General features: G+C 44.4%; 1 protein-coding gene across 2 annotated transcripts in view; it reads right to left on the reverse strand.

The window, feature by feature from the left end:
• The window catches only part of CLUAP1 (clusterin associated protein 1), a 38,842-nt gene that overhangs the window by 2,381 nt on the left and 13,363 nt on the right, over positions 1-23,098 (reverse strand). For both annotated transcript variants that reach the window (XM_015877367.2, XM_015877368.2), the window contains exons 6-10: positions 19,978-20,061; positions 18,455-18,588; positions 18,079-18,220; positions 9,589-9,661; positions 5,261-5,368 (exon numbers count right to left, since the gene is read on the reverse strand). In XM_015877367.2, coding sequence (XP_015732853.1) covers positions 5,261-5,368; positions 9,589-9,661; positions 18,079-18,220; positions 18,455-18,588; positions 19,978-20,061 — 541 coding nt within the window. The remainder of the gene's footprint in view (positions 1-5,260; positions 5,369-9,588; positions 9,662-18,078; positions 18,221-18,454; positions 18,589-19,977; positions 20,062-23,098) is intronic.

Below are 23,098 nucleotides of genomic sequence, written 5' to 3' on the forward strand. Positions count from 1 at the left end.
CTCAAAACCTTTTACCTCCACATTGGAGATCTGTCTCCCACTCTTAATGCAGATCTCTACTGGGTTCTCCCTTCCTTCTAGGCTCACTCCTAGCTTCACAAAGAAAATCAGGACAAGTCTTTCACTTGACCTTTCTGATCTAAGCACCCTCAGGGAACTGCCCTCCTATGCATGAATGTGGCCCTCAGCAGCAGGCCTTGATCAGCATTTTCCAGGCATTGCTAAAGTACAGTGATGAATGAAGCACACTACAGCTGCTGCCCAGGATGAGCATACTTCTAGTTCTTACACCCTCCACGAAAAGGAAGTTAGCTTGGAAGTGAACCACCTGCCTCAACCCCACTATTTCAGTCCTACAGCCCTTAGTCCTCCTCCACTAGATCCAGTGTTGCAGTGGCCATAATAGTGCTGAAAGCATACGGACACACCTCCTCCATCCCAGCAAGCACTTAGCCTTGATGACACAAAGCACACAAAGACATCTCTGCTGGGAGATGATGATTGTATGGCGGGAGTGACTTCTACTTCAAGTTAAGACAGTTCATTTCCAAGAATTCCAAACTGAAGTCCCTTTACAGTGGCCCTCAAAACATTTGGCTGCTCCCCTACCTTCAGCTGCACGAGCCTGTCCAGCAGCTGCACCGTCAGCAAACAAAGACTTTGCAGACCCTTACCTGGATGACAGGAACTACAGAGATCTGCACAGACATGCATTAAGATCAGAAAAGCTGCTGCGTTGGTGTTCCTCCTTCACAGATGAGTTTCCTCAGAGCGCTGCAGTCAGATCCCCTGGCTCCTGAAACACTTACAGCACTGACTGTTTCCTCCCCTCCTCTTTGACCTGATGAAGCCCCAGTAAGAGTCAAATCACACTTAGTGATGTTCCCAAGGATGGAATTTGTTGAGATCCTCATTGCTACTTCTGAACACACTGACTGGGGGGAATTATAGGAACAGTAAAAGAGGAAACCGCATCCCGCACCAAGCTGCATACCAGCAAGAGGCAGCTCTGTATGGAAGGAGCTGAGAGATCCTCAATGTGAAAATGCACCAAGGAAGGAGCAGGCAGCTCTTGCATATTTGTAACTGAAACCTTCAGTTCTCCTTCACACCAACAGCACACCCCCAGCTTCTGTACACTGGAGGAGATTGGAGGGAAGTAAAGAGCTCCAGAAATTCAGCAGCAGAAGCCTGAACATAGTTATGAGCTGGGGAGAGAACTGCCACATGAAGAGTCTGATCACTTCCATTGAGAACAGGTCAGGACTTTGTGAGCTGAGGAGGGATTTGGAGCAGGACTGTGCAGACTCTCCAGGGAGGATTTCTTGCTGCTCTATCAAAGTCCCCATTCCCTCTGAGAATGTGAGGACTAAATCACCTTCTGTGGCCTTTGCCCAGCACATGGTCTATCCCTGGCTTTAGCCCTCTGTCTGCAGCCAGCTCCTACTTAATCACACCAAGAGAAGCTTAAGAAGTTAAGGAGGACAGGGAAGCTAAATACCATCATCATCTCAAAGCACTGACTGTCTGCCACAGAAGCAGCTTCAGACGTGCTGCTCTGCACACACTGCCCCTCTGAGATCCATCTCTCCAGGCCTGGGAAGCCCCACAGGTACAGAGCAGCTGGCAATGGCAAGCCAGCCGATGTCCACAGGGCCACACATCTCCAGACTCATCTGTTTTGATTGCTGTATATTGGCTTCCACTCCCTCCAGTGAGGTGCACCTGGCTTTCTTAAAAAAAACCTTCTCTTCTCATCTGCTGTATCCTGACACATTTGTTCTCACCACATTAAACAGCGCAGGTTTTCACAGGCTTTTATCTGTTCACTCGCTAGCAGTCTCGCTAATAATCTGCCTGCAGCTCTTCATTACCACATTGATCCTCTGGTCACTTCTGGGAAGGTAAGAAGCTCTCCCTGCTTGTGGGCAGATTGCAGAGTAACATGCAGCATTTGATAAAGCTGTTTTCTTCCAAGAAAGACCAAAGGGAACTGAAGCTCTCAGAAACAGAACAGCCTCCATAGCCCTAACATGACAATACTGCTTCTCAGTACTGACACCACAAAAGGAAACAGGAGCTACAACATTTGGATGACTGATCTGTGGGAGCTGAAAGACCCTGGCAACGTGGAGGATGATTTACTATAAATGGGCACAGCACTAATCCCTGCTCTTCCATTCAGTAACATTTCCAGTGCCTACCTTGTTCCAAGCACAATGCACGTGTCAGTGCTGTTTCAGGCTTGTGATTCCACAACGTGCTTCAGAACTCTGGATGAATGAGACTGAAAAGATGGATCTGCATAATTGCAACATCACTATAAAATCCACTTTAATTCATTGTAAGACTGGAGAGGTTCTTAGGAAAACCCAGCACGGTAGTTTCTACACTTCCAGGACAAGGCTTTGCATTTGTCTCCAAGCCACCTGTACCATCTGCATATGAACAACCATCCTGCTCCAAAGCACTGGCCTGTTTCAGGGAAGAGGCTTTTCTGCACTGCAGATGTTAAGATCTTGTAACCCTGCAAGAACTCCTTTTTTCTCTGGCTTCCTGACAAAACAGAGCCTTATTCCAAGCACCAACACTAACTCACAGTTTGACCTCAGAAGTGCAAGAATCTGCAGTTTTGTTTGTGTTACAGCCCCACTTATCTACAGCCAGAGAGAAGAAAAGTGGATGTGAATTTTTTATTACATTTACAATAATCCAGCTAAAAGATGCAGATGATAAATCAATGTGGGCACAGTGGGGTGTGTTGATGGCTGGATGTGATGGTCTTTGTGGTCTTTTCCACCCCTAACAATTGTGAATGTAGGAAAACAGGTTGTCCAGCACCTACCACTTTGGCGATTCTCTTCCCAGCCATTTGCTGCCACCCACGTGTTTGTTATCTCCTTGTACAGAAGCCTTCCTGGCTTCCTAAAGCTGGATTTGCTGTACTGGTGAATCAGAATGTAAAAACTTTGAAATTACAGTGGAGACAGAGGCTCCGTAGCCCATTTCAACTCCATTCCTAACCAGTTTATTCCTCTCTGTACATGGGAAATAAAGGTTTGATTTTCTCTGTGTACCACAAGAGCTGGCAGCCTGTCATGTCTCCTCCAGCTCATGCTCTTTTCTGCTCCATGGGAGACTAAATCCTATACCTTCAAGTCTTTTAATTGGCAAAAGAATAAAACCAGGAGCGATGCTGTCAAAGCTGCAGTCAAATTCAAACTAAATGCACTTAGACAGTCCTGCTGAAAGGACTTGAGAGAGAAACTGTGTTGATTTTTCTCAATTATACCCAGTGGCCTAATAAGAGTGATTATCTCCCTAGGAATCTGCTCCTCTAATGGTGAAACACACTGGAGTATCTGCCCTCCTATTACAGAGGGAGGAAATCTTCTGTTAGAGCACTAATAACCTGTTAATTAGAGATGTAAAACTGAATCACATCACAGGAACTGACCACAGCAGTCTTTTTCTCCCCAGCAAGAGAACAAACATGGCTCAGAAGCATCACCTCGTACATAAGACAATCTTTCAAAAGAAAGTGATTGGAATCCCTTGAATTTAAGCGAAGGAAAAAGTGGTAATTAATAAAAACAGTGTCTTTGTTACGCTGCCTTAAGTACATTTTAAATGCAAACTTCCTGTGCTGAAGTACACATACAGACTCTGTGTGTTTAATGACAAATGGCCAGTGAATGTTCAGCCTCAATTTGCCAGAGAAGCTGAAGCACCTTGACATTAATCTCAGGTTCTGACGTTGTCTCCAGCACTTCAGTTTATGAGGGTCACATAGCCAAACACAGCACCAGAGGGGCCCATTTACACAGAAAGAGGCAGATGGGAGCCTGTACCCAAGTCTGGAGCTGCTTGTCTGGATCAGGCTGGTGCTCTGGAAGGAAAGCTTTGACTCACCAAGGAAGAAAAAGAAGCTGATAACGCTTCACTTAAGTCTAACTATGTTTGCATCCACCTCTGCCAGTACAGACTGTGCTGGAGCACAGGAGGACTGAAGTGCAGTGAGTCAGAATGAGAGAATGCAGCCTCGCTCCTCCTGGGTGAACTGTGCAAAAGGCATCTCAGAAGCCATCAGAACACACCTGGAGTTGGTTCAGTAGTTCTTTTTATAGCAGGTGAGAGGCAAAAAGAGGACTGAGCTAACAGTGACTCCCAAATTACAGAGATACAGTGAGCAAAGCTCAGCATGGTCACCAGGTAGTTATCAAGCTGCAGACTGAGAACATGCAAAAGCCAGAGGATAATCATGAGGCAGAACATCAGGAAGAGATGCACAGAAGCTGCAGCCAGTATCTGGTTGTTCCATTGTGATGCCCCATCTGAGCAGGCATCCCAGACAGCTACAGCCAGCCCTAAGAACAGTGTGCAGACTTTTCTATGAGAAACTGAGAAAGTTGTTGGCCCATATGAGGGCTTCTGGCACTTTTCAAGAATTTTCATTTGTTATGAAAAGCAGAAATGTGGAGAAAAGTGCTTGAATTGTATCTGGTCTCAATAAGAAAGAGGAGAGCAAAAAGCACATCTGCAGTCTATCCAAGTAGCAGATTACAGCAGAAGCAGAGGCACAGGAAATTACCCACACTGGCACTTCATCCAGAGCCTGGAGAGGCTTTTGCTGATGCTCAGAATCACTCACAGCTGACAAGAACACCTCTGAGAAATAACTTGATTTTCTGGTTTCACTTTCTCCCACAGAAGGGTAAGACAGACCCTCAGTCTGTTATTTTTCTGAGTCGCTCCTGACCTGGGCTCTATGGGAATCAGCAGCCAAAAGCTGAAGTTTCACCCTGCATAACAGCAACAGAAGTCAGACATCCTTCCCTGGCAGGAGTAACTCAGGTGTGCTGTGCCCATGGCTGTCAGTGCAGGAGGCTTTACAGCCTCTCGAAAGGTCTTATTTTGAAGATGACCCTACCATGAATAACTTCTACACCTAAAGGGAAACTAATGCTTTGCCACGAGAAATCATAATGCCTTGCTAAGGCTTTGCACAAAGCTACTTCTGAATCCAGTAGGCAATACCAAGAAAGGATTTTTCTCCTTTTTTTATTTCCTTCAGTAAAGCCTCCTTAATTCACTCCCTGAAAGTACCATATTTTCTCCACATGACTCTGACCTCTTACAGCTCACAAAAACAGAGCAGTGCCAATGCCCTTGAATGATAACAGTCTTTTATATCTAAGGTTACTCAGATGCTTTGAGCAAGTCCTTTTGAATAAAGGCAGGGAAGGAGAGGAGAAGGTACCTGGCATCACTGTCTGCAAGGCTGCGTGCTGCTTTCCGAGCTGCCTGTCCTCCGATTCACTGTCAGAGCTTTCATCCTCCTGAATCTCCACGTCAGAATCATCATTACCTGGTTAAAACAAAAGCAGGAGATACACATCATTCAAACCAACCCAAAACAGCCTAGAATCGCAGTTACATGCAAGAGATGCCAGCACTCTGTTCAGCCCACGATTAACTCAGAACACAGCTCTGCTGGCACATGCAGGGGAACAGCCAGCTTCCACATCCTCACTAAGGGAAGATATCTTCATACAGAAGTGCCAAAGAAGTTGAGATGAACAGAGCGTGCAGTATTAACAACTGTCTTGAGACCATCCTCAGGTCGTGCCATGGAAGCAATGTTCTAAATACGCTCTCTGGGTATGAACCATGTGTACAGTCAGGAGCTATTTCAGAACCTGAGTTCAAAATGAAAACCTCCCAAAAGCTTTAGGAAAGCGTGAACTCAGTAATACATCTCCTAGTGCTTCACCCTGCCGTTAGCAATACCAAAAAGGTCTCCTTTGCCTTTCACTTAACCACAGGTTAGAAACACACAGCAATGCTCCAGCAAGAAGTGCTCTGCAGTGCCTCAGGGGATCGACGGAGCTGTGACAAAGCCAGCAGGACTGGGTGTGAAGTCAGCAAGCAGTGCAGCAACCAGTTACTCATTGTTTACAGAAAGCAATTCTTCCCTAAGTACACTTAATTACACACGTCTGAGCTGAAAATGGAAATAACTGATTATGATTAGCGATGGGCTGGCACACCCTTGCAACACTTAATTATCAGGCAATATACAAATATCATACAATTTTCCATATTTTTTTTTCATTGCAATATTAAGTTTATGACAAAATACAGCAGCGAGGGATGTATTTGATACCCTGCTAAGATTACGAGGCTCCAACAGTATTAGCTACAATTTCTGTTAGCACTGCACTTTCTTCTTCAGCAGGTGACCTGAATGCTGCTTCTGTTTGCTGGCATTCAGGAAAGTCAGGTTCTGTTCAGGCAAACCCATTGGGAAGACCCACGCACAGCCTAAATAAAGGATTCAGGGCCATGTCCTGTGCAGGCCTTCATCACCACTATGACTTAAGTGCCCTTCCTTCTTGTGGGCTCCTTTTAACCCCTTTCATCAGATTTTATCACATGTGCTCCTCCAGCTTCTCAGCACTACAGCTCCGAGCTGAGGATGCTGCTTGGGGCCCTATGACTGCTGTGCCCATTGCAGAGCATGCCCCATTAGCACTTCCTCCTTCTCACCCAGCTCTCCCCAGCTGAGCCTGGGCTAATAAAGCTGTTGCTGTCTGGCAGCAACCAAAGTGACAATGCAGTAAGCACCCGCAGGGGACAGGAGCCTTCACCCTGCAGAGGCACCGTGATGCAATTCCGCACAGTTTTACCATCCCAGAGCTTTGATTTTACATTGTGCTTTTCAAGAAGCCGATCTTTTAACCATTCATAGCAACAGGCTCCCAGAGAAAACACACAAAACATTTCCCTTCCAACAAGGGTAAGGTGACAAGGACAGGAATGGATCTGCCATCATCTCTTTGCTGTACGCAGAAGAGTTCTCTCCCACTCCCCTGGGCCATTTCTCACCTGGTTCAGTTTGCAAAAATGAAGCTCTGCTCATGATGTAATTCCTTGTGGTGCCTTTCTATTGGAAAGTGGGCTCAGCAATGAGATCCCACAGTGAGCAGAGCTTTCAGACAGAAGTGGCACCTCTGCAAAGAGCGAATCGATGGCTGGAGGGCCTCAAGCTGCTGCTTTATGAAGGAAAATGGCTTCAGCGCAGATTTTCAGTGCTTGGCAAGTAGAATCAGACAAAAAAGTGTATTGGAACAGGCTGCCCAAGGAGGCTGTGGATGCCCCATCCCTGCAGGCATTCGAGGCCAGGCTGGATGTGGCTCTGGGCAGCCTGGGCTGCTGGTTGGTGACCCTGCACATAGCAGGGGGTTGGAACTGGATGAGCACTGTGGGCCTTTGCAACCCTGTGATTCTATGATATGACTACACAATTAATCTGAAAGAATGTATTTCAGCCCAGAACAAGGTTCACTTGTTACTTTTTGCTCAGCAAACATTGGGGTTTTTTTTCAGCCTTGGGTGAACATGAAAGAAATATCCTGACTGTGTGCTGCAGCCTGCGACCTTCCTGGCCCCTCTCCTCTCACACCACACCATTAGCACAGCAACACTTCACATCTCTACACCTGACAATAGCTCTACCAACAGTTTTCACACTGTCTCATCTATTCCCAGAGTCCCTTCCCCTCCAGTCATCATGACACCAGGCCCCAAGGCTCAGGCACTGGCAAAGCACATTGCTGTACTGCTGCAACTACTTCATTGCACACATTTCCATCAGCAAATGCTGCTCAAAGCTGCATCTGGAGTTCAGCATCTTTATCTAAGTTTTTTGCTACACATCCATAGCACTTCTATATCTAACACAACTCCACCTACCTTGCACAGTCCTTCCTTACAATAAATACCATGCAGGTTTCTTTGGTATTAGCTGAGGCTAAATGTAAGCTGAGGGCTGCCCAGAATTCCTGCAACTTGTTCTGCAGAGAAAGGCACTGTTAATTTGCAGCCCCTCTTGCCAAATTAGCAGCAGATAAGGTCAAAGGATTCAAACAATAAAAGGACTGTATTGATTACAGAGGTATGCAAAGGTAAGGGTGCTTACAGGGGCAGAAACTGACTTTCATCAGTTAATGGTAACAAATTTATCACCGGGCTCCAGCCTATGCTGTTCAGAGGGCCTCATTAAACACTTTGCAGCTCTCAAGGGCAAAGTGTAATGAGATTTGGAGAACCCTCCCTGTTCCTCTGTGCAGGAGAAGATGGCACGTGCCCAAGGAATCTCAGCATGTAGGTGCACTGACGTGTAAGTATTTCTGCTGGGCTTTACACTATTCTCCACGCTGCATCTGCTGCTCACAGTGCATCCATTTTATCAGTGGATAAAATCACTGACTGCCAGGGGAAGGCTACAGGGCTCCTGGGAACCCTCAGCTGCAGCAACTGCAGCCCATGCAGTGCTCTCTATTTCAAGTGCAAATATCCCAAGCAGCCTCTGAGACACCAGCAATGGTGCACTCATTCTGCTGCTGTTTCTCTGTTTCCTCTTGAGTAAAATAGTTTATATTATGAATCCTCTGCTTCAGACAAAATCTCTTTTTACTGCACTGACATAAAGAGATGAGATGAAAGACAGTCAGAGATAAACAAATTTCCTCTTCCACGAGCGTGCTCAGAAAACATCTGCCCACAAACAAACTACAAAGTGTAACTCTGATGTCCTTACCCAGTTTTAGCTTTCTTGAGCTCTCCCTCTGATTCTGAGTATTAACCCTCCTCTTATTTTTTTCATTACAACATAAAAATGCAGATGCTGCAATTTTCAATTCACAGGGGTAATTAATGGTGAAGTTCTGCTGATGCTTGACTCGGAAGAAGCAGAATCTGGTTTGTTAGCTCCCTGCAAAATCTCAGGAGGTTATTATTCCCTTCTGTTCTTCAGCTAGAATTCTAATTAATTAAAAGTAAGTTTAGAGAAAAAGGAAAACCTCCAATTTTAATTGCGTTCACAATTTGCAGGTACACTAAAAGCAAAGAAACACGAGCAGGCAGATGCGGCTCACAGTTGGACCATTTGTAATGGCAAAGAGAATTTCAAGTGGTTTTTTCACCGGTGAACATTATGTTCTGATAGATACATCACAAAGAATTACTCCAAACTCAGCCAGCTCCACATCCAAGGTGGCAGAGGATGGAACTTACACTCCTGTTTTGCAGGGCACGCCAGCATGTGTGTATCATGGGGCAGCCAGTACATCCCACAGAGCAATGAGACTGCTTGCCAACATGAGCATCTCAACAGGCAGAATCCTCTAACCAAGGCTGTTAGCAAACCAATGCTCCTTCATTAGTTCTACTGTGCTGGCCTTCATTCACAGCCTGTAGGGGCTCAGAGGGTAGTAAGTAATAAACTGGAGCCTCCATGTGCCTGCTGCAATTGCATAGCATGTGTAGATAGGGACTGCTCTCACATCTTAGCACTGCAGGCAGCACTTGCAAGGTGCAGCATCCACAGCACCGCACAGAGGTCATGTTCCCTATTTCATGGATGTCCTTGTATAGCTACTATCACTCCACCTTTTCTAGTACACCTGTTGACTTTGCCATCTATCCCATATCCCTGTACTTCAGGCTTGTAAGGGCAGATGTATACATCAAGTGCTTAGCACATATTTTTTCTGCCAATAAACCTAGGGAAGAAATCCCACTTACTTCCACTCCTAAGCAGGCGTTGTTCCTCCTCCTTCAGCCTGTTCTGCATCAGACGCAGCATGTTTGCTGCTTCCTGTAACAGATGAGAAGAACTGAATTAGAAAAGCTGCCCCATCATCCAGTTAAGTAGCTAATTGGAAGGCTCTACAGCAGCACTTAAGGGCTCTCACAGGCAAAATGAAACAAGAAAATTTCAGCACTGAAAATATTTTATGGAAAACAGATCTCAGGTGAAGTTTGGGAACTCCTACTTACTTTGCCCACGAGGTCAGGATATAAAGCACACACCCACACAGACAGAAAATCAACCACACATTCCAACCAGGTGAAACTTCGCTTATCTTATTGAAAATGAGTTCACTCATCTTCATCCCACAGAACATCACAACCATTATAGAACAAAGGGGACTCTCTTTGCAAAGTGGCCTTTGGTAGGTATATTCAGCCAATAGGCCAATAAAACGACCAATGAAGCACAGAAATGGATTAAAGAAGTCTTGCTCCCTGCCCAACAAACATTTCCAGCACAACCCCCATAGCACTGCGCCTTTGGGATGAAGGGTGCAGGCAAAGGAGCAGTCCTGAGTCTGACTGTGTGCTGCAGCCACACAGCACACATGGCAAAGGAAACCAAAGGGAGGTAACAAAAGTCAGGGCCCATCTCAATGCCGTATGGACAAATGCATAAACTTAGAAAGCATCTTTAAAATACATCTGGTCACAGATTAGGGAAATGATAAGAACGTATGCTCAACAGGATTGCCTAACCCTGTTATTCCATGCATATATTAAGCTACCTGCTCCTTTGCGTGCATTTGTGCAGCTACACAACAGAAATCCAGGTGAAAACGAATCCAGCCAACTGGAATTAAGCCAGGCTGACTCTCTAGAGCAGCTGGGTGTGCTGCTGCTCAAAGCCGTGACTTGCTCAATGCACAGCAGTGTGCTGCTGTGGTGGGCAGGGAGGGGGGGTAGTGCTTCTTTCAGCTCCAGTACTGAATTTTGTGCTTAAAATGCAAGAGAAGTAGAGTCTCAGGAAACCTTTTAGCATGCAGCTGAGGCTTTTCCCCCCTCCTGCAGGTACCAGTAACACAGCTGACCTCGCAGTGAGCAGCTCGGAGCTCTCTGGCAGAAAACATGTTGATTTTCTTCAGGCTTAGATCCCCTCATAACTTGATGCACCACAGGGAGCTGCTGAGGCTGTATGCCACCATCATTTCCAGAGCCGCTCTTCCAGCACATGAAGCAATGTCACATGGGGGATCCCAGCAGAGCAGCACCCTGCCCACCCAGCAGCATAGTATGGGATGGCATGGTGACAACGACGGGTCTTGGGGGCACCATGGCAGCAGCTGGGTGTGCAGGAAGCAGGTGAGCAGCAGCCAGACCCAAAGCTCTGCTCAGTCTCTCTAGTAAACAAACACGGCTGAAATGCTGCAGGCAAGTGCTGCACATATCCTACCCCACAGGCTGACTGTGTCCAAATTTAGAGGCAGCATATGCTACGGAATCATGGTGTCAAGTAAACATAATTAGAGTGGTGCCAATGAATGCAGAATCAGAGCCAGACTGCTCCATCAGAACGTGGCCATGGGCCTTCCAGGACACCTGAGATGGAAAGTCCTGTCCTGAAGGAAGCCAGATCTCTGCTGAGATGCAGCTCTTCCCTTCGATATGCAGCCCTTTCCAGATGTAGATCTACCCTTTACAGAGCAATCTTGTCAGTCACCTGTCCATGCCTTTAGCATACAAGGGTTCTGCTCAGCTCCACCATAACTACACCAGCAGCCATCCTCAGCAGCCCAGACAGACCCAGGCAGCAGCAACAAGCAACAGAGAATCCTTCTGTTGACACAAGGGGCTTCCTAAGCAAATGATCTCTGCCCGTATTTATGATGATCTGTGCTATTTTGGTGCTCATCTAAAGACTGACCAATTGAGCAAGAACATTACTCATCTACTCCAGCACGACAGATGCACTATTCCGAGACAGATGTGTGTTCTTGATAGAATGGGGCATGGATGAGCACAATGCAGATACTCCTTGTCCTAATGTACTTTAACCAGCAAAGCAGACGGCTTTTCCTCTCACATCTGGCAATGAAATTCTTTGGAAAACAGCAATGAGACACAACACGTCTGTTTGGCAGCGCTTTTCTATAATCTAATCCACTGATGAGAGAAACTTCAGCTGCAAATTCCTGCGGCAGAGCAAACGGCTTTGAGAATCCTTTTACAGAAACCTGCACAAAGAAGAGCCTGAGAAAGAATTTCTCCTTTATTGGCTTCTTATTTAATACGAATTTCAACCTCTTGAAGAGAGAGACCATTAAACACCATGCAATTAGAACCAGTGGCAAAGTCCACACAGCTGTGTGCTGCATCTGGGCGCGGGGAGGAGAGGTTTGGCTTTTGTTTTGCTGCTGTTTGCTTTCAGACATCCAGACCCATATGTCACCACATTAAAGAACGCCCTCCAGCTGCTGACCCACACATCACAGCAGCTCTGCCACCTACTCACTGTCTGACTTAGGGAAGTGACCCAAGACTTGAATAAGCCACGGTTTCCTGACAGGCAGTCCTTCCTGACAGCACTAATGCTGCTGAGCGTTGTTCTAAACAATAAAATCAAGCTGCTGAAATCATTCCATTGAAGACAACTCTTAACCCTCTTAACTCTTCTTCTCAGACTGAAGAAGCAGCAAATCTAAACAGGCTGGGGAGAAGAAAACCAAAATTGAGGCTCTGTTTGATCATTGAAGGCATCTCGGTATTTTCTTCTTAAGTTAACGTCAAAATTGTATTGGGGAAGTCGTGGAGAAAATGCCAGCAGGATTTTGAATACAAAGGACACATTTGATGGAGCCAGCTGAGAGGAAGCGCGGTTACAACTAAATGAAGACAAAGAGAAGAAATGAAGAAAATACCACTGGGATAAGTGTGAAGGAATGGCAGGACAACAACTGGCGATGGCTGATTTGCTGTTTGCTCAGATCTCACATCTCAATTTTTGCCTGGGTTATTTCTTCTGTTCTCAGCCATGCTCCAAACCCCAGAAATCCCTCTCAGCATCTTAGTAATGCTTCGTTCTGGTTTTCTTTTCTTTTTTTCTTTCTTTCTTTTTTCCCTCCAGTGATTTGCTAGAGCATATTGGTAATCGTCCTGCTCTGTAGTACCCTCCAAGGGAACCAATTTGACGATGGATTGAACGCCTCATCTTCACCTTTCCTATTAATCTCAGCAGCCGTTTCTTGCTTTGTTATAGAACAAAGCAGCTGAGATTAGCTCTTGCTGCACGCACACAATGGGATTTGTTTTTCATAATAGAGTGTTGCCACTCATTCAGCAGGGGTGAGATACAAGGACTTGGAAAAATTGCTGCCTGAAGAGAGAATGTGACAGTATTGGTAACGAGAGGAAGGCAGTTAGGTGCAGCAGGGAGCAGAGAACGTGGTACCATAGTCCAAATGCACAAGGTGCAGCCTTGATTTCACTTGACTACAACACTTTGAAGTTTTTCCCCTTTCATTGGAATAGGCTGCCCAGAGCTGTGGGTGCCCCAGCCTTGGAGATGCCCCATGGATGGGGCCCTGGGCAGCCTGAGCTGGTATGGAGCAGCCAGCCCATGGCAGAGTGTGTGTGTGTTGGTGTGTGTTGATCTCTAGGGAAAAAAAACCCAAACTCGATCCACCTGATCAGTGTTGCTTCAAGTGAGCTGTGCACAAGGTGTTCATATCCCAGCACAGCACCCGGCCTGGACACACAGGTTCCTTTTCACTCTTACTGCTGAGGAGCAACTGAAGGCACAATCTAAGTGTTGCTGTTGGTCAGAAAACCTTCCATGTGACAAACCTGTAACAAGTAGCTCCTTCCAGAAAAATCACAGCAATAACAAGTGCAAGAAGATTGAGCAGCTGCCCTGGGAACTCATCCTCCGTCCTACCAGTCCCCTCCGTTCTCTTAATGAATCCCACTTCTCAGATCCGTGGCTGAATTGGATGTGAGAATGCATTCCTGCATCACCCTCATCTCACCAAGCCCCTGTCACAACACTCTTAGCTTTTTCTCCTTTAATCCCAAGTGGTTACTGGCCTATTCAAAAATTCTCTCTGCTTTAGCTCATGGAAATAAATCTCACCTTGGGCTCCTTCTTAAATTTAGTTACGCCAGTGAAAACAGTGTTGGCAACACAGAGTTGCCATTCCATACTTGTACCTCCTGAGCTACCAGAACATAGTTAAGACTTCACGAATATCAGTTTTATTCTCCCCAAGCCAACCTAGGGGGTATCACACATTAAAATACAGTGTGGTTTATGCAGCATTTTTAGGGTTTTAATCAATTCCTGTTTGATCTCTAGGTCTGTGAAAATAATAAGTTCTAGAATCTGTCAAGTATGAAGACCATTAAGGAGACAAAGGCGAGCTTTGTTTACCCATCTGGCACATCAGATATCAAGGGAATCCTAACAAATACATGGATCTTTGAGCGCTGAGAAATGCTCATCTCAGTTGTTTTCATTTCCCACAAAGTTTGTGCTAGGGTTTTTAATGTGAGGCAGTATCAATGAGGCACCGGGAGCAGGCATTGACACAACCACAGCAAGGCAATCAGAGGGACCCCTGAGATCTAATTCTAGTTGCCATGATATTGGGAGGGGACTGCAGACCTTTGCTTCAGTGGAAAGAATGCATGGGACAGCAGCTCCTTGTGCAGCACCATCTTGTCTATGATGCTCTTCACACAGTGTCCCACCTTTTCTCTGTCTCCACATCCTCCCCCCTTTCATGCAACTGTAATTTTTCAGGCCAGCAATTTCCTGTGCTCCTTCCTCCTACGCTCAGCTGCCCTCACTCTCTCCCTGTGCATTCCCTTCCTTCCTCCTCTCCCTTTTCCACATTTCTTTCCCCTTTGGGATTTGCACATCTCAGCCCACCAGTGCTGTCACAACTGTACTCTGGACCAAAGACCAAAACAGGAGCAACAAAAACTAAGATGCCTGTGCTTACTTTTACCTCTGATATTCAATGTCATTTAGCAACTCTGGACCAGGATTGCTCTCCTGGTACCTATAAAAATGCTACCAGTCATAATTCAAGTGTACATTAGAATATTAAAGACTGTAACCAGCCACTTTTCATATTAAACTCCTGCCTGGCTATTTCAGAAAGCAGTCATTGCAATGGGAATGTTAGTATTTCAAATGGGATAGTACAATGCAAAAGATATAAAAAGCAGCAGAACCAAAGCTTATCTCAGAGCGCAGCACAACTTGGATATCCCATCGTGTTCATACAGAACAAAACAGCTGCTTCAGGCACGGAGCTCTGGTAGGAAAGCATTAGGTCACTGCAGAAGGGGTTTTATTTGGGCAGGGTGGGTTGCAAAGAGAAATTTGCAATACACTGTATTTGTGTGCTTTTCTTTTCCCTTAACCTTTCATCACGATGGACTGCTTACTGCTTACTCAGCAGGACGATGAAAAGAAAATGGGTTTGAGCAATCTCAAACCAGAGAGAAGAACTGAGTGGCTTAGAACATCTTTTTCCTCGTGTCCACTATTCCATCATATTTCTTAGTTGAGATTTCACAGTGCAACCATAGAAGCAATCTTCAAATACCCTACAAGGAAGCAGCTGAAGGAGAAGAAAGTATTTCAAGAATGTCCTCTGAAAAGAGCAAGAAAGAATAAATTCTACCTAGAGAAAAAAAAAGGCCAGCAAATACTAAGGGATATTGCCAAGCTAGCCTGGCATTACACAGACTAGCTCCATAAAAGCCTTTTAAAACTGCATCAGCCTGTGCTGTCCTCTAAAGGACAGGCATCCATTACAGTCTGTAGAAAAACTCAGCCCACAAATCTGAAAACCCCATAAATTTGGAATTTTATAGCAGTCAGAGTTCCAATAACTTTAATGTCTAAACATCAGAACCAATTTCATCACAAAAATGAGGTAAAAGCTACCGAACAGCAGCGACTCTTTTTACATAGTAGAAAAATAAGAACAAATCTTCAAGAAGACGTGGCACATAAATCCATGCTTCTGCAAGAAGATGGATTAATGGTGTGAGCAGCACAAGAGAATGGAACAAAGAAGGTGATTGAAAATGAAAAAAGAGGCAAAGGAAACCACAAAGACAAAATGCTCTTATTTAAATTCCTTGGATCCAATAATAAATAGTGCGTGACAGGTTGTCAATACGTATGAGAAATGCACCCAAAGGAGGAGTCATGTTAGGACTTCCGACGTGCCCATGAGCAAGAGTGGAGGGCAGACAAATAATTCCAGATTTCTCATATGTTTCAAAGTGTTCCCACATCAAACAGGCAGGTACTCTGCAGGTGGTAATTTCATCATCAATTAACTGTTCAGTTCTGCCAATTCATTTGGCTGAGATTCAATAGCAAGCCTTCAAGATTCTCCTAATACTGGGGGATGTTTCTCAGTGCAGTGCTTGGCAGGAGATACCTGCCAGCTTTCCTCCAGGCAGTGCTCCATGTTACTGCAGACATTGGGTGGGAAAAAGGATGGGAATATCTGGGCTGGATGGGGCTGTGAGCAACCTGGTCCAGGGGTAGGTGTCCCCTAGGGATTGGAATGAGATGATCTTAAGGGTCCCTTCCAACCCAAACCATTCTATGACTATATGAAGCTCAACACCACAACAGCACGGACTGCAGAGTGCAGCTCTCCATGCAGCCATACATTCACCACTTGAAAGAACAAACCAAAGAAACCCACACAGAGAGCCAGCACTGTGGTTTGGAAAGGCCATGCTGCTTCAGCTGCTCAATGTCACTTAATTAAAACTGTGTGCTTGGGTACAATCTTTAAATCACTTTTCTAATTAGGAAATGCACTCTGGCCTATGTCATTAGCTGTGCAACGTCAGCAGGGTACCAAAACAGCTTTGAGGCTAAGGGCACTAAAGATTAGTCTCATTATTCAGCAATGGCCTCTCAATCAGAATACAAGTTCTTCTCAAAAACATTCAATGAGTCAAAGAAAGGGGTCCGGGAATCAGTTCTCAGTACTGAACAGTACCTAGAGTGCTGGATTAATCTAATTACATTGCCCTTGCTTTTTCCTAGCAAGCTGTTTAACAAAACGCATGGCAATGATAGAAGAGTTGACTCGCGCTTCCACTACAGAAGATAATTAAGATTTGTTTGGTGGAACAAAAGACAAATACAACTAGAAAAAAAATAACACAACTTCCAGTGTGTTTAACAGCTCAAGAGGCTGCACACTGTAACAGATTAAATCCAATTATCCTTGTTATGCTTCCTCTGTTGATTCTGAAAATGACACAGATGATAATCTCAAAGACAGCATCCGTTTGGAGCAAACTGCTTATGTTCAAGCTTGAAATAAGGCACCCCCTGTTCTGCTTCATGACCTTATAGCTGTAGGTCTAGATGTGAGTGGAAAACTCGATGCTGATTGCAGCCAACACAATGCATTTAAAGATGCACAGGTAACTTTATCACTTGAGATCATAGTAAGAAACAACCCAGTGCAGAAGAACATTCCAAATGCAGAAGACTAAACGGTATTTTAACATCAAGCACATGTTAATTAAAGATGCTGCCAGTTCTGATGCTTGCTAATACATACCACAAATAACAAGTAACAGAAGTAGGCACAAAATCCACATCTTTTTGTCATGGCCCTTTACACACTTTAATTCTGGACAATGCTGAAGTATTGCCGAGTGCTTATCATAATGGATGAAAAGCCAAAGTATATGGGTGGATTCTCTAGGTTTCTCATAGAAGGAATAAGCAGAGGTAGAAGAAAAGCACTCTTCAGATTCTAATCACAGAAACACTCCTGAATGACAAAGGCTTTTCCCTCATCTTATTATCTCTTAATAAAAACTCTCTCAAGAGCTGTAAGCCAAGGCATTACTAACTTCTGTACATGAATTCATAAGCAGTTCCAGGTACTCATATTCAAAACATTTCTACTTTTGGTATTAAGTCTCAACGACATTTGAACAGAAGGGAAAAAAATAATCAGATTTTAGGTGTAATTTCTGGATTAGGATTTAATAGACTTTTTATTTTTTATTTTTTTTTGGCCAAAGATATGGGGAAGAACTAAGAGCATTATTAAAGCAAGATGTGAAAACATTAAGCCCAGCCCGATGGTTGGTGACCCTGCATATAACAGGGGGGTTGAAACCGGACGAGCATCGTGGTCACTTTCAACCCAGGCCATTCTATGATTCTATGATCAAAAAATGTCATTTGAAAGAATCAAGGAAAGTGAGACTGGAAAGAGGCATCATTACACTGGTTTAACTTCACCAACTGAAAAAGCAAAGGTGTATCATGTTTGTCTGAGAGCTGTCACTTTATATCAGTGAACTGCCAGTCATTCTGAGCTGGTTCTACAACAATTAACAGGTATTACAGCACTTTCTGCTATATGGCCAAGGCCTACAGAGCACAGAGTCTTGCTGAGCACTTCTAAGCTGCTTTACCTCAAACATCTCCTGCTCAGTCCGATGTTGATCGTCCAAGAGCTGCTCCAGGTAGGTCAGGTTATGGAATTTTTCTAGGTAGGTAGTGTATTGCTTCTGCAGCTGCTCTTCAATTTTCTCATATTCATCCATAAAAGCAGGACTGGAGACAACAAGAACAAACTACTCAGAGAAATACAGATCTGTACGTGAAGAATTCTGCAACAACGTTTTCATTTTCACAGCTGTTTTTCCATGTCTACAAAACCAATCTAAAAGGACCTTCTCTTTTTAAAGTTTCACACTACTTCAAGACTAAAAGCATAACAGGAAGGAGTAGTAACCTATCCTGTGAAAATTTGACATAGAAAATGAATAATCAGTTTATAATCTTTACCGAACGCTCTGTAGGGTCTGCAGCCTCTTCTGGCTTCTTTCCAGCTCCAGTTTCCTTTTTTCAATCTTGGCTTCCAAGTTGGCTTCGTCCAAAGCCACATTACTCAACATGTCCTTTGTCTTTTGGACCTCTTCCTAAAAGGGAAGGATGGTGTAGAATTATCTTTCAGATGCTGATAATGCTTCTGCATTATCTCTTACTGCATTCTTTCAAATAACTTTATAACAATGAGCTAGAAGATAAACCAGCAAAGCAATGACAATATTTTTTTTCTGTGGCCAGGATAATGAACCGTGTGGACATTTACCAATTAGAATACCTGCTTTTTTCTCCAAACATTTTTAAAGAAAGAAAAGAAACCAACACCCACAAAAAAGTCACTTTAAAAAAAGAAGTCAGTCTATCCCATTGCCTTCACCCTTCTCTGAGTCCTGCTGTATCTACCTTTTCCAAATCCAGGAAGTATCCCAAACATCATAACACATTACAGGAATAAGGAGGGGAAAGTGGAGATATTTCAGACTGTTTAAACAAATGAGTACATTCAGTGTGCTCGTGCTCCAGGAACTGTGATGAGTAAGGGGGACAGAGAACTTCTGCGGAAGCTCTAGCAGTAATTGCTACGTGCTGTTCAGCTACAATAGGTCATTTCAGTGACAGGTCCAGAACTAAACCAGCTGAGGTATGTGCTAAATTGATATTCCCAAGACGCCAATTGCTCTAATATTTTCCTGTTAATTTATTAGCACTACTGCCTAGAATATCCACACACATTAACAGCATTTAAAGTTCACATGGACTGCAAGCAGGAAGAGAAATATAAGGAAAGATTGCCTGAAGCATCTATTGATTATGCACTGGCTTTTTAAACCTGGAACTCCGTGCCTTGTAATTACAGAACTGGATTGGATACAGTTTGCAGCTAAATAACTTGCATTATTCACTAGGATTTAATTAACTACTACACTTGCACAGTACCTACCAGGGCAGCTAGTGGTTCAGAGATACAGAGCCCAAGTACTGGAGCAAGAACAGCATTCCAGAGATGAGGACAGACCAAGGTACATGAGAAACCAACACAGTCATACAGTGCAACAAGCCAGCAGCAGGGCTGCTCTTTGCACATTCTCCTAGGCACTGCTAACACAGCATATCTGTCCTGCTGTAGGCTGTGATTTCTGACCTCCAGCTCACGATCCTCACCCTGCAGACATCCCCTGCACTCTGCTAAGGAAAGCAATCAGTTACATTTAACAGCTTTGTTCACTTTGAACACAACTTATTTACCAAGAAACCACCGAGATCATCAGTAATTCTACATTACCATGACACAAAGCACCATCACATACCAACCTCTGCCTTGAGGAATTTGTGTTTACACATCTAATGTCACCTTAAGATCAATACCCACATTAGCCATGAACTGAAGTTCCACATTTCCTGTTAACTACCCAGGTGGAAGATTACTTGGCCCAGCAGAAGAGAGGATGATTCTGCAATATAATAAATATCAATTTGCTTACCAGAACACAGTTGATGGCAACTTTCATCATCTTCTCAGCTTTGTTTATCTCCAAAGGTCTGGCAATGGCTTCTGTCCTTGATTCCTATGAAATAAAAATACATACATAGATTTTGATTTAAACACGACACTAAGAAAGTAATATTTGCAGAGCAGAGGATGGCCAAACAACAACTCAACCATCTGCTAAATAAACTAATACATTATTTATGCAGCAAGGCTCAAACAATTAAAAGAATGGGAGATTGTGAAAAGGTCAGTTAACCGAGGCTGGGGTCAACATGGAGCAATTAAGGTAACTTTTCCAAACAACTAAGTTATCATTTCAACTGTAACTACTATTGAATGTAGATTTTATTGAAACCACACTGGTTATCAGGTGTTAAACAAAACATGCTACAAAACAAGATATCCTCATCTTTACAGCACAGCTAGCACAGGCAGCTGAGCACAGTGCCACACATTCACAGAGACAGCAGCAGAATGAACCCATTGAACCAAGCCAGGCAAACAGCCTTTAGGTGCTTCTTACACCCACATGAAAATGAGGTGATGCAGATGTATGGGCTTTCCCAATTCTGGTCCCAAGTGATTCAACGTTTGATTGGTTGCTGATTTAGGAGAAAAGGTGGGAGGTTTTTTCAGCTTCCCACATGAACAGCTCCATCTATTTATTTAATGGATGTCTGTAACAGGTTCCATGTGTATCTGTCACTGGGACACGTCCTGTGGCCCAATAGAAAACGGCTTCCAGGTAACAAACCTGCTCTGACACTCCGTGACTCCACACAGGAGCAAACCAGGCGTGCTTTCCTGCCAGCCCACCTTGTCACCACCGCCACTCCTTACCCTATATGAAATACAGACTGACACAACAAATGGCACTTCTAAAGCCTGTGTTTGTGCTCGTGGGTACAGGCTGTACACTCAAAAGCAAGCCAACATTCTGATTTTGCCCAAACACAAGGGAGGCACAGCGCTGCTACCAGCTGTACTCACTATTCCATCCACTCAGAAAAAAAGTGTGCCAATGATCCAAGCTGAAAAACAAGGATTTGTTCGTTTAAAGTAATGTACTCTTCACAATTAGGTGTACTAATCAGAACGCATACTATAATACGCAAGAGGTTTCCTTTAAATTAACCATTAAAAAATAGAGCTCTCAGGAGAGGTGAAAAATATAGAAAAAATTATTGATGCCAGAGGAGTTACAAAGCAGAACAATTTAGGACTAAGCCTGGTAATTACAACTTAGGAAAACAAACATATACAAAAGCAGAGCGATATCTGTGGACAAACTTGTTGTTTACCACTTACCCATGCTTCCTGTTCAAAGTGTTCAGAGAGCTCCCTGGCTACAGCTTCACACAATAAATACTAATTAAAAATCACAGAAGCCAAGTGTAAAATTATTTCTGATGAACCAAAGCTGACAATTATTAAAGAGAATGCACAAAAGCACATAAGAGATGACACTGGCTGGCACTTCTACCCTCTCAGGATCAGCTACTCGGCATAGCGTGGAGCAGCTGAGATTTTAATTCTTCAAGTTTTGCATCTCACTTTGGAGGAAGCCAATTGGAAGCGCCACCGAATGAGCTGGCTGCCTGGCATTCAGACACTTGGTTTCCTTTGGAAATGAAAATGGCCTTAAGAAGTGAGGAAGCTGTAAGATCCCAGCCAGCTGCCTGCCCACCAGGCAGAGCCCAGAGCCAGGGTAACGCTGCCATTCCTGCTAATGCACCCCACCACTGTCTTCAGAGGTATCTTCCCCCCTTTTAGGAGCTTTATATATGGTTAAAAATGAAGAGCTGCTAATACAGAAACAAGCGTAGCAATTATCCAGTGAAGCATTCCCAACCAGATATAGTTTTCCATCACAGTGCCTCAGAAGCAGACAAACCAGGTCCTGGCATGCCTGATGAATGGGGAACGAGATGTACATCTTCTGAAGCACAGTGAGGACTGACGGTGAGTAATTAAGCACAACTAGCACACAAGTCACTCATGATAAATGTTGTGTAATACATGCATACCTTGTGCAGGTCTAGCAGAGGTTTTTAAACATCTTTTTTTTTGGTCATGGGGAATAGACACGAAAGCTTTCTTCCAATGTACAAGTCTCAGCATGAAATGTTTTTGACCCCACATTAAATCCTGCCTGGTGAGATGCAAGGCTGCTGCATACATAAATACCTCCTCACCACCACTTTCTGCTGCCTTCAGGAAGCATTATATCCCACACTCCCTCCAAATACACATTCTGTAACTGCTGCTATCTGTGCAGGTCATAAAACTCTACTTTTAGACCATTCACTATTCAGGGAGTTCATTAACATGCACTGTGAGCCCATTTGGCCCAAACAGAATGCATCATTAGGTGGAGCTCTGTATGAACAGGAAGGTAAGGGAGGGACATTACAAAGTTCCTTCAGAAGGCCTTGATTATTTCTACTATCTAGCAGCCTATTTTCTTCATCAGGAAATTAAAGCCCAAGCTAATTGAGGTTGCTGCTGTTTCCAGGCTCGCATGAAGCTGCATCCCTGTATGCTCATCTCAGCATACAGACCCACAGAGGCATCCCCTGCCTCCCCTTGGAGCAGTGGCCCCAAAGCAGGAGGAGGTTTGTGATACCTCTTCCAACAAGAGGCCAATGAATATGTTTCCTTCAGCACAGCCAAAGCTGTCTCTGCATTTCCTATTCCAGGTAGACATGGCCTTAGGCAACACAAATAGCTGGGAGCATGCTTTGTGGTTTATATAAAGGAATGAAGTGCCCAAAAAGGCAGGCTGGCAGGCAGGCAAAAGTCTGTGCAGTGCCTCCTTTCAAAGTATTTCCTTTCCTTATTAGTTACAATAAAAGGAAGACTTCAGGAAGGGTTACGATCTCAGAAAGAAAAAGCAGCAGCAACAACAGAGTGTTCTTCAGCATCTTTCAGACCTTGACAACACACAAAGGCCCCAAGCAGAGCTGCAGTGAGGCAGGAACAGGCTGTGGATGCACGGCACAGCCACCCAGAGACAGCAGAAACTCATAACTCACACCAAGGCTGTGACTTCCTTAAGCACTGATCCACAACATGGGCTGCTGTTCTCAGCAAAGCTTGGCCATGGGATGACT

Source organism: Coturnix japonica, chromosome 14 (assembly GCF_001577835.2).
Source record: "Coturnix japonica isolate 7356 chromosome 14, Coturnix japonica 2.1, whole genome shotgun sequence".
NCBI lineage: Eukaryota > Metazoa > Chordata > Aves > Galliformes > Phasianidae > Coturnix > Coturnix japonica.